The sequence below is a fragment of the Blennius ocellaris genome, assembly GCF_963422515.1.
Source record: "Blennius ocellaris genome assembly, chromosome: 24".
Lineage (NCBI taxonomy): Eukaryota > Metazoa > Chordata > Actinopteri > Blenniiformes > Blenniidae > Blennius > Blennius ocellaris.
In genome coordinates this window covers 11,172,161-11,189,380 of record NC_137673.1, presented here as the reverse complement: position 1 = coordinate 11,189,380, position 17,220 = coordinate 11,172,161, and the positions used below count along the sequence as shown (strand labels likewise).

The following is a 17,220-nucleotide window of genomic DNA, read 5'->3' as shown; positions in this document are numbered from 1 at the left end:
CACTACACACTCACTACACACTCACTACACACTCACTACACACTAACTACACACTAACTACACACTAACTACACACTCACTACACACTCACTACACACTCACTACACACTAACTACACACTCACTACACACTCACTACACACTAACTAGATGGTCAAATCATGATAATAATCACTTTTTCTCTGATATAAATCTCACCTCACTCTCACTGTCTCCGTCTCTCTGTTTACTTTTTCACGGGTGAACTAAACAAAATGACACCTCCCACTATGGAAACTTTTGATTGGACATGGGCTCTTCTTCTCAACCAATGAGTGAAAGGTATACTGGCACATTACAAGTGTTGTTTTTTTTTTTGCTGCTCAGTTACTTTCACTTTCACTCCTGACCGGTCTTCTGCACCTGACGCACTAAAATGTCGCGGAAAAACACGGACACAGTTTTCCTCATATCTCCGCTTTTATTTGGGCGATCAACATCATTTAAAAACGAGCTTGTAGTTTTATATCTGCACTTTCGACACGGATTGAAACACTGGACCAGATGACGCTGTGCTGTGACACTACTGCCTTTTCAAACGGTCATGTGATTTTGACGCTGCAGAGCGTCAATCGGCCCCAGAGGGTTAACAGGAACAAAACTTCACATTTAGACTCAGAGGAGGAAACTTTCTGTAATAAATGAAAGGAAACAAAGAGTTTCTTACTTTGTGTCTGAAGGTCCAGGTTCACCTCTGAAGTATAGTGGTTCTTCTTTGGACCAGTCACTCTTCATAGACAACCTGCTGGATACTGAAGACCCTGCTGTGTGTCTGAGCTTCTGACCTCTACACACACACACACACACACACACACAGTGAAGAGGAGTCAAGTGGATTCTCTTTATTACTTCAAACACGTCAACAGTTCACATGTCAAACATTTCAACCAGCGATGATCCGTCACTTTCTAATTTCTTCCCAACCCGTCACCTCACACTGCCCCCATCCGTCACAAAACACCGTCCCCTTACTCTCTTCTAATGTGAGGAGGACAAGCAGCCACATCAAGCCAGGAGTTTCATCTAGAATAAAGAAGAGGAATGTTCCTGAAAGGCCCAGTCAGTCACCAGATCTCAATCCAACAGAGCCTGAATTTCACCTGTTCCACATGAAACGTGGGTTAGAAAGGCCCACAAAGCAACATCCAGTGAAAGGAGCTGCAGTGAAGCCTGAAGAGCATTGAAATAGAGGAAACCCAGCGAGCGCCTGGTGACGTCATGACTTCACACTTTCACACCGTCATTGCCTGCAAAGGCTTTTCAACAAGTGTGAGAGATGAATGTTGGATTTTCTCTTATTTCATTGGTTCAGTGACTTTTGAGCCCCTGACATGAAGGGATTGTGTTTAAAAAGACTTTAGTTGCTCACATTGTTATGTGATGTTTGACTTGAAGCCACTGAATGAAAGCTGAAGCCTGAACTTCACCTCCATCTGGAGAGTTGAATTTCTATTTATTGTGCTCATATTCAGGACAAAATGAGAAGAAGTGTGTCTCTGGACTAATATTTGTGGAGCAAAGTGTAAGTTAGTGATGTGGGAGGTTTGGACTTCAGGGTCATCTGGAGACTTCCAGTTCCTTTAAAGCCCTGTTGGGAAGGTGACACTGCTCTGACCTGGGATCAGGTGAAGAGGAGTTCTAAACTCTGCCCTGAAAGACAACACATGATGTTCTAGTGTTGGTTCTGTCCACTGCTTGTCCTTGTGTCTTTCATGATCACATTGGGACTGATCATGGTGACGGTGGAATGTCTCTGCACCTCGTCTTCTTTACTGCAGCTGTTTTTCTGCTGCCTGTTGGAATCACTTCAGCTCACTTTGGATCATTGAAACCACTGAGCCTTGAGACGAGTCAATACAGCAGAGCCACTTTGAACACTGTTCATATTTCTATGGAGTTTACATTGAGTGTGGATTCTTCTGTTTGCTCTTTGAGTGGCTGCAGGAGTGTGTGACGTCTCTTACCTGTCCACACACTCTGGTGTGTCTTCTTCATCCACGTCACTCATGTTGAGTCAGAGAGAAACACACCAACCTGGTCCACACACACACACACACACACACACACACACACACACACACACACACACACACACACACACACACACACACACACACACACACACACACACACACACACACACACACACACACACACACACACACACACACACACACAGGTGAAGAAGAAGAAAGCAGCTGTCAGTGGTTTGTGATGGTGTGAATGAAAGAGGAAAAGAGAAGTGAGAAAGTCTTTCTCTCCGTTGTGGAAGCTTCTAAAGAGCTGCCAGAGTCTCACCTGAACTCTCTTCACTTCTTCTTACAGACACTTTTCCATGTGTGAGGAAAGTTGTGGAGAGAAGAAGCTGCTCTTCGTCCCTCTCAGTCCGTCTCTCATGTCTGACAAGCACAAAGTGACGCTTCCTCCTCTGACTCACCCACAAGTGTAAATGATTGATGGAGAAATCAGGAGAGTCGTTCAGCAGGAAACATGAACACTGTAAAGAAAACATTTAAACAGTTGTCTAAAGATATTTCTATACAATATTGAACACATGTAAACCTGGACAGAAGAGAAAGATGCAGATCAAAGCAGTTGGACTATAAAGGAACATCATCAAGGAAAACAGAACAAAGGAAAATGATCAGACTCAACATCGTCCCTGATCTCAGTTACAAAGAAATTCTGACACAACATCAGTTCTATGGACACACTAGAACAAGACGTCCCATAGCGTCTGCTGGACAGACACACTAGAACAAGACGTCCAATAGCGTCTGCTGGACAGACACACAGACACTAGAACAAGACGTCCCATAGCGTCTGCTGGACAGACACACTAGAACAAGACGTCCCATAGCGTCTGCTGGACAGACACACTAGAACAAGACGTCCCATAGCGTCTGCTGGACAGACACACTAGAACAAGACGTCCCATAGCGTCTGCTGGACAGACACACTAGAACAAGACGTCCCATAGCATCTGCAGGACAGACACACAGACACACGGCGAGCAGCCACAGTGAAATCAGTCAAAGACAGCTGATGAAAGTTTTGTTGTGAGTTGACAGAGATTCTCACCTGCTGAACTCTTCACCTCTTCTCACAGACACTTGGAGAGAAGAAGTTGCTCTTCGTCCCTTGTCAGTCCTTCTGTCACTGTTTGATGTGAGGACGCCGTCACACCCTCATAACTCACAGTGTCAAAGTCCATGTTGTTCAGCTGGGACACGCCCTCATGACATCACCGTCCATCTGAACTGAGACAAGTTGATCTTGAGAGCCGCCTCCAGAAATCAGTCAATGATTGATGTGACCTCCTGATTGGGTTGTCAGCAGCTTCATTCAGGGCCGTGATGAGAGCAGTCAGTCCTCCAACAAGGGGAATTACAGGGATTTACAGAAACAGGAGCTGAATATGACTCTGTCCCGCCACACTGCTCCAGTCATCAGCTGGGTTTTCTGCTTCGTCCCATTCAGTCCAAAAGACTTGATTTCTGCTGCTGCAGTTGCTGTTTCTCATGAGATCAAAGGTCAATTCCAGCTGCTTCCTCTTGTGTGGCAGCTGGACGAACCCACACATATGTCTTGACGTGTCCAGCTCTCTGTCATTGTCCACTCTGTGGACGCTGCAGGACAAATCCAGGAGGCTTTATTGAATTAGGATGTTTCTGTTTTTATGTCTTCAATGAGAACATTGTTACATAATTCCATCAGTCCTCAGAGGAGCAGAGGACGTCCACACAAGGACACCACTCGGAACCATCTTCAGCTCATCTGGACATCTTCTGCCAGTCTGACCCTGTTTGAACCACTTCCTGTTCTACTGATGGTTTCCAGCTCAGTTTGAGGTCGTTTTCTCTTGGCCAAGAAAGAAGAAAACATTTTGAATAAATCCATCAAACCAAACCATTAATACAAAGAAAACTTAAGATGTATGAAAAGGAGTAAGAGGAAGCAGAGGCGTATTAAATCTTCTGAAGTCAATGTGTTTGTTTGTTGTTTGTTTAACCAGTCACACACTCCTCTCATCAGGAGCCCACAGTGAATGAAACACAGTACCAGAGTGTGTGTCAACATGAAGCCAACAAAACAATCCACTGAAGATCTGGACGACACTGAAAAGTCCCTGGACTTCCTGTCAGAGGAGGTTCCTGCTGTCTGGACCACAGAGGATAATCTGTCTGACTCCGTGGAGCGACGGGTGGTCCAGGGGAATAGAGGTGGACCAGAACACCCTGGAGGTCCGTCACCTGCTGCCCAGGAGGAGCAACAACCACAAACCAGACATCATCATGACGCTTGGCAACACAAAACATCAAACTGAGCTCCTGAAACAAGGGAGGAAACTGAGAGGATGGGACGTCTACATCAATGAACATTTGACCAAAAGGAAGGCGGACATCAGGAAAGCCCGGGTCCTGAAGAAACAGGGGAGGATCCAGGCAACGTGGACCTCAGATCTTCATCAAGATGAACGGGACACCGGAGGAGGAGAAGGTCCTGCTGATCCCAGACATGGAGGAGCTGGAGAGATTTAGCTGAGGACTGGACAAAAGGTCAAACTACATGGACTCACCACATTATGATGACACTCAATGTCAGGAGGAACTCATCACCAGCTACAATGACTGTGAACTACAATCGTCTGGACGTGAAATCATTTCATTCCACTGAAGACAAACATCAGGACCTGGAGGATGATGTCGACCCGGACAATAACTTCTACTACGACATCACTGACAACTGCTGCTCTGACTCTGAACATCCATTCAACAGGATACTTCAAACAGACAATGAACTTTCTATTATACATTTCAACAGCAGGAGCTTGTGTTCAAACTTTAGTCCAATCAAACACAATCCAGGACATTTCAATCAACCTTCAGTGTTTTGACCATCTCTGAAACGTGGATCTGCACTGAGGAGGAAGCTGATTTGACCTGATGGATGCGAGTTCAACTACTTGAACAGAGAGAGGAAGACTGGAGGAGGAGGAGGAGCTTTATATGTGGACATAAACCTGAAGTATAAAGGAGGAAAATATGACCACAGTAATGAAAGATGTATTTCAATGTAGAACAGTAGAGCTCTGTATAGAACATAAAGATAATGTAATTGTAAACTGCATCTATAGGACATCAGGTTGTAACAGAAATCTTCAGGGATTGGGTTAAAGAAACATTTACAGCTTCAATCAGAAGGTTTTGTGAGAAACTTTTTATTTTAACTTTGATCTGCTGAAGCCAAATAATCACAAACTAACAATAGAGTTTATAGATACGATGTACAGTTTGAAGCTTTCCTCTAAAATCACCAGACCAGTACAATCACGTCTCATAGAGCCACATTAATAGATCACTTATTCACAAACCTGTTAGACAATAAAACCACAAGTGGATTATTGATTAACAATATCAGCAATCATTTACTGGTTCGTCTACAGAACTGAGAGTCTGTATCAAGTGAAGACAACACTGATAAAAAACTGTCCAATAAAGAAATACACTGAAAGAAATCTAACTTGAATTCAACAAAATAAATGCTTTAAACTTTGATTTGACAAGAATCCTTTTTTCACTTTGATATTCATCTTTTGAAAAAAACATTGTTTTCATTTTGATGTTCACTTTACTTTACTTTGATTTTGACATTGATGTTGACAAAAATCTCTTATTAATTCAAAGTGAAGATGTAACTTGGTAGACCAGGAAGTTACAACACTGATCTGTTGCAACAGATGCTGATCTCCTTTGATCTCCATGAGGAGCCTCTCTCATCTGAATTGAATCCACAGGAGGTAATGAGACATTGATGGACTCTGCTGCTCTCTGATTATGTAACTAAACACACCTGTGAGCTACAAGTTTTAAATACTGGAGTTTCAATCACAGCAGGAGGTCATAACTCAAGGGTTTTGGTCCAGAAGTATCTGCAGATGAACTTCATCCACAACTGAAGGTTAGAGTCTGCTGGAGTCAGTCCTGCAATATGCAAATTAGCCCTGAGCACCAGACAGGAGGAAGCCTGACTTTGAATAACTTTGTAAATAAAGTCACTCAGTTCTCACCATTTAAATCCCAATTCAGGTTTGATGTAAAACCCAGCAGTTCTTCATTCCAGCTTCAAATGGAGAGAAAACTGGTTTTCCTGAAGCAAAACTTCTCACCTGCAGCCAATCAGACACTGAGAAAATATGATGCAATACAGCCAGCAGTCTGCTCACATGTTTCCTGATTGTTTTCAAATCCAGAGCGTAGCTTTTCAGCATCTTCAGGAAGGAACAATGGACTAGAATTTGTTGAGTTTCAAAACAGAAGAGTCTTCACTTCTGCACCTTGGTGGTCAGGACTAGTGTCTGCTTCGTCTCATCAGAAGTGAGAATCATATGGAGACACAACACTGTGTTGGCAGGCCTGGGGAGCTCAGATGGTAGAGCATCAGACTTTTAATCTGACGGTCCAGGGTTCAAGTCCCTGTTCAGGCTCTTTGTGAAGAAACTTGACAGGTGAAAAGATGCTGAGCAGGATGACTACTGCAGAATGACATCATCAGTAGGATCAAACTAAGGTGTCTCTTGATGGTCTATGTCAATGCAGAACAGTTCTCTGGAGTCTCCATCCAGAGGAGTGTTGCTTTCATGATCTCCACCCAATTGTCAAATCACTGATATCCTGAGGAGCTGCTGTCCAGTAGAGAAATACTCTGGTGGAGCTGCTGTTTATCTTCATCATATTAATGCCATCAAGTATGAAAAGTTCCTGATGTTACATAACCAGTAAACATGACAACTCTGTGTGTTTTCTATTACTAATACTTTATTGAAACGTCTTCACTCAGTACACATGGGCTCACATAGCACACATTAGCTCCCATACATATCAGCGTGTTAAAGATAAACATGCTGGCATGTTAGGTGTATGTTGGGTGCATGGATGAAAAAAAAGCACATCTAAACTTAAAGGAATAGTGTGATATGACTTCTACATGTGGGAAGGTTTTGACAGAATGACTGTGAGGTTAGTAGAAGCAGCTTTTCCATCAGAAGTCCAGTAAATGTTGTGAAGCTCTCTAATGGTACTCCACACACTTCATGGTAGATATTTCTAACCTCAAATGGACTTGAAATCTCAATCTTCTGATCCGAAGTCAGACGCCTTGTCCATTAGGCCTCATAGTTCCATGCCTCAGTTGTTTCAACCAAATAGTGACAAACTCACATCCTGTGTTCAATAATATAAAAAGATTGACTGTTCTCACATAGAGTTATTTGTTAGCAGTCAGTTCTATGGCCAGTCTGGGAATTGAACCTATGACCTTGACGTTTACAGCCCCACACTCTGACCAGCTGAGCTAACTGTCCAACCACATGAGACTTTAGATTATTGAAAGTGGTTCAAGGCAGATTATTGCTTTGGTAACTTAACATGATCTGCTTTGAGACATCGTGAGTTTCCCTGAACGCTCGGATGAGTGGGTCCCTTTAAATGTTGTTGCCGCAAAGCATTGTGGGGCAGCATGATCTGGTCTCCTTTGGTAAAGGAAGCATCAGTGTGTTTTAGGCTAAAGGAGGTTCTAAAGGAAGCATCAGTGTGTTTTAGGCTAAAGGAGGTTCTAAAGGAAGCATCAGTGTGTTTTAGGCTAAAGGAGGTTCTAAAGGAAGCATCAGTGTGTTTTAGGTTAAAGGAGGTTCTAAAGGAAGCATCAGTGTGTTTTAGGCTAAAGGAGGTTCTATAGGAAGCATCAGTGTGTTTTAGGCTAAAGGAGGTTCTAAAGGAAACATCAGTGTGTTTTAGGTTAAAGGAGGTTCTAAAGGAAGCATCAGTGTGTTTTAGGCTAAAGGGGGTTCTAAAGGAAGCATCAGTGTGTTTTAGGCTAAAGGAGGTTCTAAAGGAAGCATCAGTGTGTTTTAGGCTAAAGGAGGTTCTAAAGGAAGCATCAGTGTGTTTTAGGTTAAAGGAGGTTCTAAAGGAAGCATCAGTGTGTTTTAGGCTAAAGGAGGTTCTATAGGAAGCATCAGTGTGTTTTAGGCTAAAGGAGGTTCTAAAGGAAGCATCAGTGTGTTTTAGGCTAAAGGAGGTTCTAAAGGAAGCATCAGTGTGTTTTAGGCTAAAGGAGGTTCTAAAGGAAGCATCAGTGTGTTTTAGGCTAAAGGAGGTTCTAAAGGAAGCATCAGTGTGTTTTAGGCTAAAGGAGGTTCTAAAGGAAGCATCAGTGTGTTTTAGGCTAAAGGAGGTTCTAAATGAAGCATCAGTGTGTTTTAGGCTAAAGGAGGTTCTAAAGGAAGCATCAGTGTGTTTTAGGCTAAAGGAGGTTCTAAAGGAAGCATCAGTGTGTTTTAGGCTAAAGGAGGTTCTAAAGGAAGCATCAGTGTGTTTTAGGCTAAAGGAGGTTCTAAAGGAAGCATCAGTGTGTTTTAGGCTAAAGGAGGTTCTAAAGGAAGCATCAGTGGGTTTTAGGCTAAAGGAGGTTCTAAAGGAAGCATCAGTGCGTTTTAGGCTAAATGAGGTTCTAAAGGAAGCATCAGTGCGTTTTAGGCTAAAGGAGGTTCTAAAGGAAGCATCAGTGTGTTTTAGGCTAAAGGAGGTTCTAAAGGAAGCATCAGTGTGTTTTAGGCTAAAGGAGGTTCTAAAGGAAGCATCAGTGTGTTTTAGGCTAAAGGAGGTTCTAAAGGAAGCATCAGTGTGTTTTAGGCTCAAGGAGGTTCCAAAGGAAGCATCAGTGTGTTTTAGGCTAAAGGAGGTTCTAAAGGAAGCATCAGTGTGTTTTAGGCTAAAGGAGGTTCTAAAGGAAGCATTGAACCTCCTTTCTTGAGATTAATGAGAATTTCAACTCAGGAACCTCTTCCAGCATGAGCCCTGGAGAACGTTCTGCTGGAGCAACGTCCTCCAGCATCGTGGAGAACGTTCTGCTGCAGGAACATCCTCCATCATGAGCCGTGGAGAATGTTCTGCTGCAGGAACATCCTCCATCATGAGCCGTGGAGAATGTTCTGCTGCAGGAACATCCTCCATCATGAGCCGTGGAGAACCTTCTGCTGCAGGAACATCCTCCATCATGAGCTGTGGAGAACGTTCTGCTGCAGCAACGTCCTCCAGCATGAGCCGTGGAGAACGTTCTGCTGCAGGAACATCCTCCAGCATCATGGAGAACGTTCTGCTGCAGCAACATCCTCCAGTATGAGCCGTGGAGAACGTTCTGCTGCAGGAACATCTTCCAGCATGAGCCGTGGAGAACGTTCTGCTGCAGCAACATCCTCCATCATGAGCTGTGGAGAACGTTCTGCTGCAGGAACATCCTCCATCATGAGCCGTGGAGAACGTTCTGCTGCAGCAACATCCTCCATCATGAGCCGTGGAGAACGTTCTGCTGCAGGAACATCCTCCATCATGAGCCGTGGAGAACGTTCTGCTGCAGGAACATCCTCCATCATGAGCCGTGGAGAACGTTCTGCTACAGCAACATCCTCCATCATGAGCCGTGGAGAACGTTCTGCTGCAGGAACATCCTCCATCATGAGCCGTGGAGAACGTTCTGCTGCAGCAACATCCTCCATCATGAGCCGTGGAGAACGTTCTGCTGCAGGAACATCCTCCATCATGAGCCGTGGAGAACGTTCTGCTGCAGCAACATCCTCCATCATGAGCCGTGGAGAACGTTCTGCTGCAGGAACATCCTCCATCATGAGCCGTGGAGAACGTTCTGCTACAGCAACATCCTCCATCATGAGCCGTGGAGAACGTTCTGCTGCAGCAACATCCTCCATCATGAGCCGTGGAGAACGTTCTGCTACAGCAACATCCTCCATCATGAGCCGTGGAGAACGTTCTGCTACAGCAACATCCTCCATCATGAGCCGTGGAGAACGTTCTGCTGCAGCAACATCCTCCAGCATGAGTGGTTTGGCGCTGGGTCAGTATTGGTGTAGGGAGGCATTTCTTTGGATGGCCCACAGCCTCCATGTTCTAGCCAGAGGAACCCTGACTGCCATGAGGTACCAGATGAGATCCTCAGAACCATTGTGAGACCAGCACTATCGGTGCTGAACAACCACACACCAGGAACAGTAAACAAGCTTTTGTCTGGGCAGCATTGTTAGATTAGCCTGAAGCTAATACATGCAATGTGTTTATTTTCTGTGTTTTCTCATAAAGCTGCATCTGTTTGTGTTCACGTGTGAACGTCGTGTTCAGGTGCTCTCCTGTCCAAGTGCGGAGAGGGAGAGAGAACCACCGAACAGAACATCTCAACCTCCGTTTCAGTCGTTCGGCTCGTTTCAGTCGTTCGGCTCGTTTCAGTCGTTCGGCTCGTTTCAGTCGTTCGGCTCGTTTCAGTCGTTCGGCTCGTTTCAGTCGTTCGGCTCGTTTCAGTCGTTCGGCTCGTTTCAGTCGTTCGGCTCGTTTCAGTCGTTTGGCTCGTTTCAGTCGTTTGGCTCGTTTCAGTCGTTCGGCTCGTTTCAGTCGTTCGGCTCCTTTCAGTCGTTCGGCTCCTTTCAGTCGTTCGGCTCGTTTCAGTCGTTCGGCTCGTTTCAGTCGTTCGGCTCGTTTCAGTCGTTCGGGTCGTTTCAGTCGTTCGGCTCATTTCAGTCGTTCGGTTCATTTCAGTCGTTCGGCTCATTTCAGTCGTTCAGCTCGCTTCGAGCCTCCTGGTTCACGCCCCCACCTGTCTTCCTCACTCACCACACCACAACATAGACCTTGGAAGAGCGCCCCCTACTGCTCTCTCCATCACCCCTCCACCTCTCACAACAACACATCCACGACCCCGCCTCTGCAGTTCCTGTCATCACCACAACAACATCCACCTCCTCCACCTCCTCCACCTCCCCTCAGCTCCTCCCCTCAGATTTGATGTTTTACAATCCAGTGGAGTGAACGCAGCCAGCCAGGACATTTGAGTTCACAACAGTAGATCTATTTGGACCATAAGAAGTGAAGGACATGGTGAGAAAGAGAGTGAGGCTCAAGGTCTGGGGTGTTGTCTTCTGCTGGGTGTTGTTTCTTCATGTGTATATACACAATAACCAGTGTATATAATCTGTGACAAGTAATATTCAACCTCACAGCCTTTATTCAGACAAGGCAGGTCAGTAAAACTTGTAAATGATTGATGATTCATAAAAAGAGCTGCACTGGCCGGGAATTGAACCCGCGCCTCCCGCATGGCAGAATTCTACCACTGAACCAGCAATGCTCTCATGTTTCCATGTTCCCATATTCTAAATACTGCAGTACATTTACTCTTCTCTATTCTAAATACTGCAGTACATTTACTCTTCTCTATTCTAAACACTGCAGTACATTTACTCTTCTCTATTCTAAATACTGCAGTACATTTACTCTTCTCTATTCTAAATACTGCAGTACATTTACTCTTCTCTGTTCTAAATACTGAAGTACATTTACTCTTCTCTGTTCTAAATACTGCAGTACATTTACTCTTCTCTAGTCTAAATACTGCAGTACATTTACTCTTCTCTATTCTAAATACTGCAGTACATTTACTCTTCTCTATTCTAAATACTGCAGTACATTTACTCTTCTCTATTCTAAATACTGCAGTACATTTACTCTTCTCTGTTCTAAATACTGCAGTACATTTACTCTTCTCTAGTCTAAATACTGCAGTACATTTACTCTTCTCTATTCTAAATACTGCAGCACATTTACTATTCTCTGTTCTAAATCCTGCAGTACATTTACTCTTCTCTATTCTAAATACTGCAGTACATTTACTCTTCTCTATTCTAAATACTGCAGTACATTTACTCTTCTCTATTCTAAATACTGCAGTACATTTCCTCTTCTCTATTCTAAATACTGCAGTACATTTACTCTTCTCTATTCTAAATACTGCAGTACATTACTCTTCTCTATTCTAAATACTGCAGTACATTTGCTCTTCTCTATTCTAAATACTGCAGTACATTTACTCTTCTCTATTCTAAATACTGCAGTACATTTACTCTCCTCTATTCTAAATACTGCAGTACATTTACTCTTCTCTATTCTAAATACTGCAGTACATTTACTCTTTCTGTTCTAAATACTTCAGTACATTTACTCTTCTCTGTTCTAAATACTGCAGTACATTTACTCTTCTCTGTTCTAAATACTGCAGTACATTTACTCTTCTCTATTCTAAATACTGCAGTACATTTACTCTTCTCTATTCTAAATACTGCAGTACATTTACTCTTCTCTATTCTAAATACTGCAGTACAATTACTCTTCTCTATTCTAAATACTGCAGTACATTTACTCTACTCTATTCTAAATACTGCAGTACATTTACTCTTCTCTATTCTAAATACTGCAGTACATTTACTCTTCTCTATTCTAAATACTGCAGTACATTTACTCTACTCTATTCTAAATACTGCAGTACATTTACTCTTCTCTATTCTAAATACTGCAGTACATTTACTCTTCTCTATTCTAAATACTGCAGTACATTTACTCTTCTCTATTCTAAATACTGCAGTACATTTACTCTTCTCTATTCTAAATACTGCAGTACAATTACTCTTCTCTATTCTAAATACTGCAGTACATTTACTCTACTCTATTCTAAATACTGCAGTACATTTACTCTTCTCTATTCTAAATACTGCAGTACATTTACTCTACTCTATTCTAAATACTGCAGTACATTGACTCTTCTCTATTCTAAATACTGCAGTACATTTACTCTTCTCTATTCTAAATACTGCAGTACATTTACTCTTCTCTATTCTAAATACTGCAGTACATTTACTCTTCTCTATTCTAAATCCTGCAGTACATTTACTCTTCTCTATTCTAAATACTGCAGTACATTTACTCTTCTCTATTCTAAATACTGCACTACATTTACTCTTCTCTATTATAAATACTGCACTACATTTACTCTTCTCTATTATAAATACTGCAGTACATTTACTCTTCTCTATTCTAAATACTGCAGTACATTGACATTTCACATCACTGCACCTCTTATTTTCTATCCCACATTGTTGCTGAGCCACATAGCAAACCTTTATTCTGTAGGAGCAAACCTTTATTCTGGAGACACTTGCTGTGGACATGATGGACCAACTTGTCCAACTCTCTCTGGACCTATTTCAGCAAGACACTGCAGCTGGAACCACATCTGGAGAGTTCAGCTACTAAACTGATCTGCCTGCTTCATTCATTCATTCATGCAGTGACAATGTGGTGCATTAAGCAAAACAAAGTACAAGAATGGAGAGTAACTGTAGTTACTTCAGCAGGAAAGGAGTAAATGTCCATGACGAACCTTTAAAAAGTTCCTCTGACAACTTTAAAAGAATCAAACATCCATGAATCATTGATCTTTATTTTCTACACAAGCTCAGGTGACTTTGATAGAGAAAACTCTTATGAGACAGTGTGGAAAGGAAAAGTCCCTCTAACAGGAAGAACCTTTGTAGAGAGGACAGAGGAGAGGACAGGAGAGAGGACAGGAGAGAGGACAGAAGAGAGGACAGGAGTGAGGACACAAGAGAGGACAGAGAGGACAGGAGAGAGGACAGAGGAGAGGACAGGAGAGAGGACAGAGGAGAGGACAGGAGTGAGGACACAAGAGAGGACAGAGAGGACAGGAGAGAGGACAGAGGAGAGGACAGGAGAGAGGACAGGAGAGAGGACAGAAGAGAGGACAGAGGAGAGGACATCAGAGAGGACATAGGAGGGGACAGGTGAGAGGACAGGAGAGAGGACTGGAGAGAGGACAGGGCAGAAGACAGAAGAGAAGACAGAAGAGAGGACAGAGGAGATGACAGAGGAGAGGACAGAGGAGAGGACAGAGGAGAGGACATGAGAGAGGACATAAGAGAGGACATAGGAGGGGACAGGAGAGAGGACAGAGGAGAGGACATGAGAGAGGACATAAGAGAGGACGTAGGAGGGGACAGGAGATAGGACAGAGGAGAGGACAGGAGAGAGGACAGAAGAGAGGACAGAGGAGAGGACATAGGAGGGGACAGGAGAGAGGACAGAATAGAGGACATAGGAGGGGACAGGAGAGAGGACAGGAGAGAGGACTGGAGAGAGGACAGGGCAGAAGACAGAAGAGAGGACAGAAGAGAGGACAGAGGAGAGGACAGGAGAGAGGACAGAGGAGAGGACATGAGAGATGACATAAGAGAGGACATAGTAGGGGACAGGAGAGAGGACAGAGGAGAGGACATCGGAGGGGACAGGAGAGAGGACAGAAGAGAGGACCGGAGAGAGGACAGAATAGAGGACATAGGAGGGGACAGGAGAGAGGACAGGAGAGATGACTGGAGAGAAGACAGAAGAGAGTACAGAAGAGAGGACAGAGGAGAGGACAGGAGAGAGGACAGAGGAGAGGACAGACCGACAGATAGACAAGAGAGAGATCCACTCTGTGAAGACTGATCAGGACAGGAGGCTTCAAACCATCTTCAGCTCCATCGTCAGACCTCCAGCAGGTTGAGAGACATGTTATTACATGTAATAGTGGTAAAGAACTAGTACATGTTATTACATGTAGTAGTGGTAAAGAAGTAGTACATGTTATTACATGTAATAGTGGTAAAGAAGTAGTCAATGTTATTACACGTAATAGTGGTAAAGAAGTAGCAAAGGTTATTACATGTATTAGTGGTAAAGAAGTAGTACATGTCATTACATGTAATAGTCGTGAAGAAGTAGTAAATATCATTACATGTAATAGTGGTAAAGAAGTAGCAAATGTTACTACATGTACTAGTGGTAAATAAGTAGTACATTGTACTACATGTAATAGTGGTAAAGAAGTAGCAAATGTTATTACATGTAATAGTGGTAAAGAAGTAGCAAATGTTATTACATGTAATAGTGGTAAAGAAGTAGTAAATGTTACAACATGTAGTAGTGGCAAAGAAGTATTAAATGAAAACAGGAAGTTATAAGATTACTACACCATCACCAGGTGAAAACAGGAAGTAATGAGATTACTACACCATCACCAGGTGAAAACAGGAAGTTATACGATTACTACACCATCACCAGGTTAAAACAGGAAGTAATCAGATTAATACACCATCACCAGGTGAAAACAGGAAGTTATCATTTACTACACCATCACCAGGTGAAAACAGGAAGTAATCAGATTACCACACCATCACCAGGTTAAAACAGGAAGTTATAAGATTATTACACCATCACCAGGTTAAAACAGGAAGTAATCAGATTAATACACCATCACCAGGTGAAAACAGGAAGTTATCATTTACTACACCATCACCAGGTGAAAACAGGAAGTTGCAAGATTACGACACCATCACCAGGTTAAAACAGGAAGTTTTAAGATTACTACACCATCACCAGGTTAAAACAGGAAGTTGTACGATTACTCCACCATCACCAGATGAAAACAGGAAGTTATAAGATTATTACATCATCACCAGGTGAAAACAGGAAGTTGCAAGATTACTACACCATCACCAGGTGAAAACAGGAAGTAATCAGATTACTACACCATCAGGATGTTGATGATGATCTGAAAAACTCCCTCCAGTCCATGAGATCATCATGAAGCTCTGAAGCCAAAGAGCAAAGAGAGAAGAGAGAACAGATATTAGCACAAGAGAATAGAATCTCTAACAGCACAGTTTGTTTCACTCACCTTGATCTGCTCTCTGGAAAACACAGTGAGGATCCTCCTCCTCCTTCAACAGCCTGCTTGGAGCACGCCTGGGGTCTCGTGGCCGAGAAATCCCAGGGACAGTGAACTCCACACTGTCCCAGAAGTGCAGTGGAGGAGCACAAGGGAACAGCTGTTGCTGAGTTGCACAACGTTAGTGAGGAGAGGAGAAGAGAGAAAAGAGGGGGAGAAAGACGGACAGATCCTACTGTGTGTGCAACTTTCCCAGCTTGTCCACGAGTCCAAATAGGTGAATTAGGCAGGATTTGGACACCAGGAGCAGCGGGGCAAGCTGAGAGAGAGAGAGAGAGAGAGAGAGAGAGAGAGAGAGAGAGAGAGAGAGAGAGAGCTGCACAGTGCGGAGGTTCGCGGGGATGTGAATCCAACACGCAGACACAGATTGGTTAAAACTACGGGATCAGCGTCCCTGAGTTCAAACAATAATAAAACACACAGCAATATTAAAGTCACGTTATTCTCATTGCCTGTCCAGACTCTAAGCCTTACTCAGTTGGACGAGGGTGAACGTGCTTCATGGCCGGTTGAAGTCTGTTGATTTCCGGCCGCGGGCTTGTTTCTCTGGCGTCCCAGGGAAACAAGCTGAACTGTTTGTGGACAGGGAAAAGTCCACAGGATGATCCCAGGAGTGATCAAGCTTCTTGTGAGGAGGGGAAGAAGAAGCAGGTTCAGGTCAGCATGAGGGAGTGTGCGGTGGCAGCGCACACTCAGGATCCGGTGAAGAAGAAAAAAAAAACAAAAACAAAAGTAATTCCACGGTGGTTCTCGGCTCGTCCAGCGAGGTGAAGAACTCTCCGGGCCGGTCAGAGTGTTAACACATGTGGTACTTCGTCTCCGTGCGAAGAGGTGTGTCCGTCTCGGAGCACATTCGACTTGGAAGAGCAGAAGTTTCCTGCGCAGGTGATTTTATATCGCTTCGCTTGGTTCCAGTTCCCGCCGGGCTCAGGGCCATGTGGACCAATCCTGAGGGAGGGCCCGCCCCGGAGGCTCCGGCTGGTGAGGGAGGTCTTGGGCTCCCCTGATGTTGACCTCCAGTGTTGCGCCATGCTGGGGGGGGGGGGGTCAAATGACCAATGGCGAACTTTTCCAGTCCTGGGCATGTGGTCTCTTTGTTCTTAAAACATGGTCCCCCCTCCCCCCTTCCATGAGGTTGAGTGACCACTGGACTTTGGCTCCAACACTTGCAAACTTAAGATGTTCAGCAGAGAAAGAGTCCATACCTGTCAATTTATTCACTGATAGGCTTTTGATGAACCTCACGGGAGCTTGTTATGGCTCCAAAAAGTGGATTTTATTCACTATAAATATGAAAAACAAATGTACGCCTGTATTGACTTCTGTTTCAAGCTACGAGCCAGCCAGGAGTTGAACCTGGAGTCTTCTGATCCGTAGTCAGACACGTTATCCATTGCGCCACTGGCCCGTTGATTCTTGTTGTTTAGTTGGTAAACAACAAATCAACGAGGCCTGGGTCTGGAGTCAAAACTTTGGAATTGTGAATTTTTAACTTGGA

The 17,220-nt window shown here is 43.8% G+C and overlaps 2 protein-coding genes across 19 annotated transcripts in view; one reads left to right on the top strand and one right to left on the bottom strand.

Moving 5' to 3' along the window:
• LOC308147500 (uncharacterized protein) overlaps positions 1–2,457 on the bottom strand; it is a 1,504,609-nt gene extending 1,502,152 nt beyond the window's left edge. Inside the window, 3 exon segments of the mRNA XM_080519675.1 lie at positions 706–825; positions 2,003–2,072; positions 2,337–2,457. Of these exon segments, the coding sequence (XP_080375801.1) occupies positions 706–825; positions 2,003–2,046 (164 nt within the window). The 5' untranslated portion in view covers positions 2,047–2,072; positions 2,337–2,457.
• The window catches only part of LOC308147501 (NACHT, LRR and PYD domains-containing protein 3-like), an 835,749-nt gene that overhangs the window by 546,060 nt on the left and 272,469 nt on the right, over positions 1–17,220 (top strand). The gene's annotated exons all lie outside the window — the stretch shown is intronic.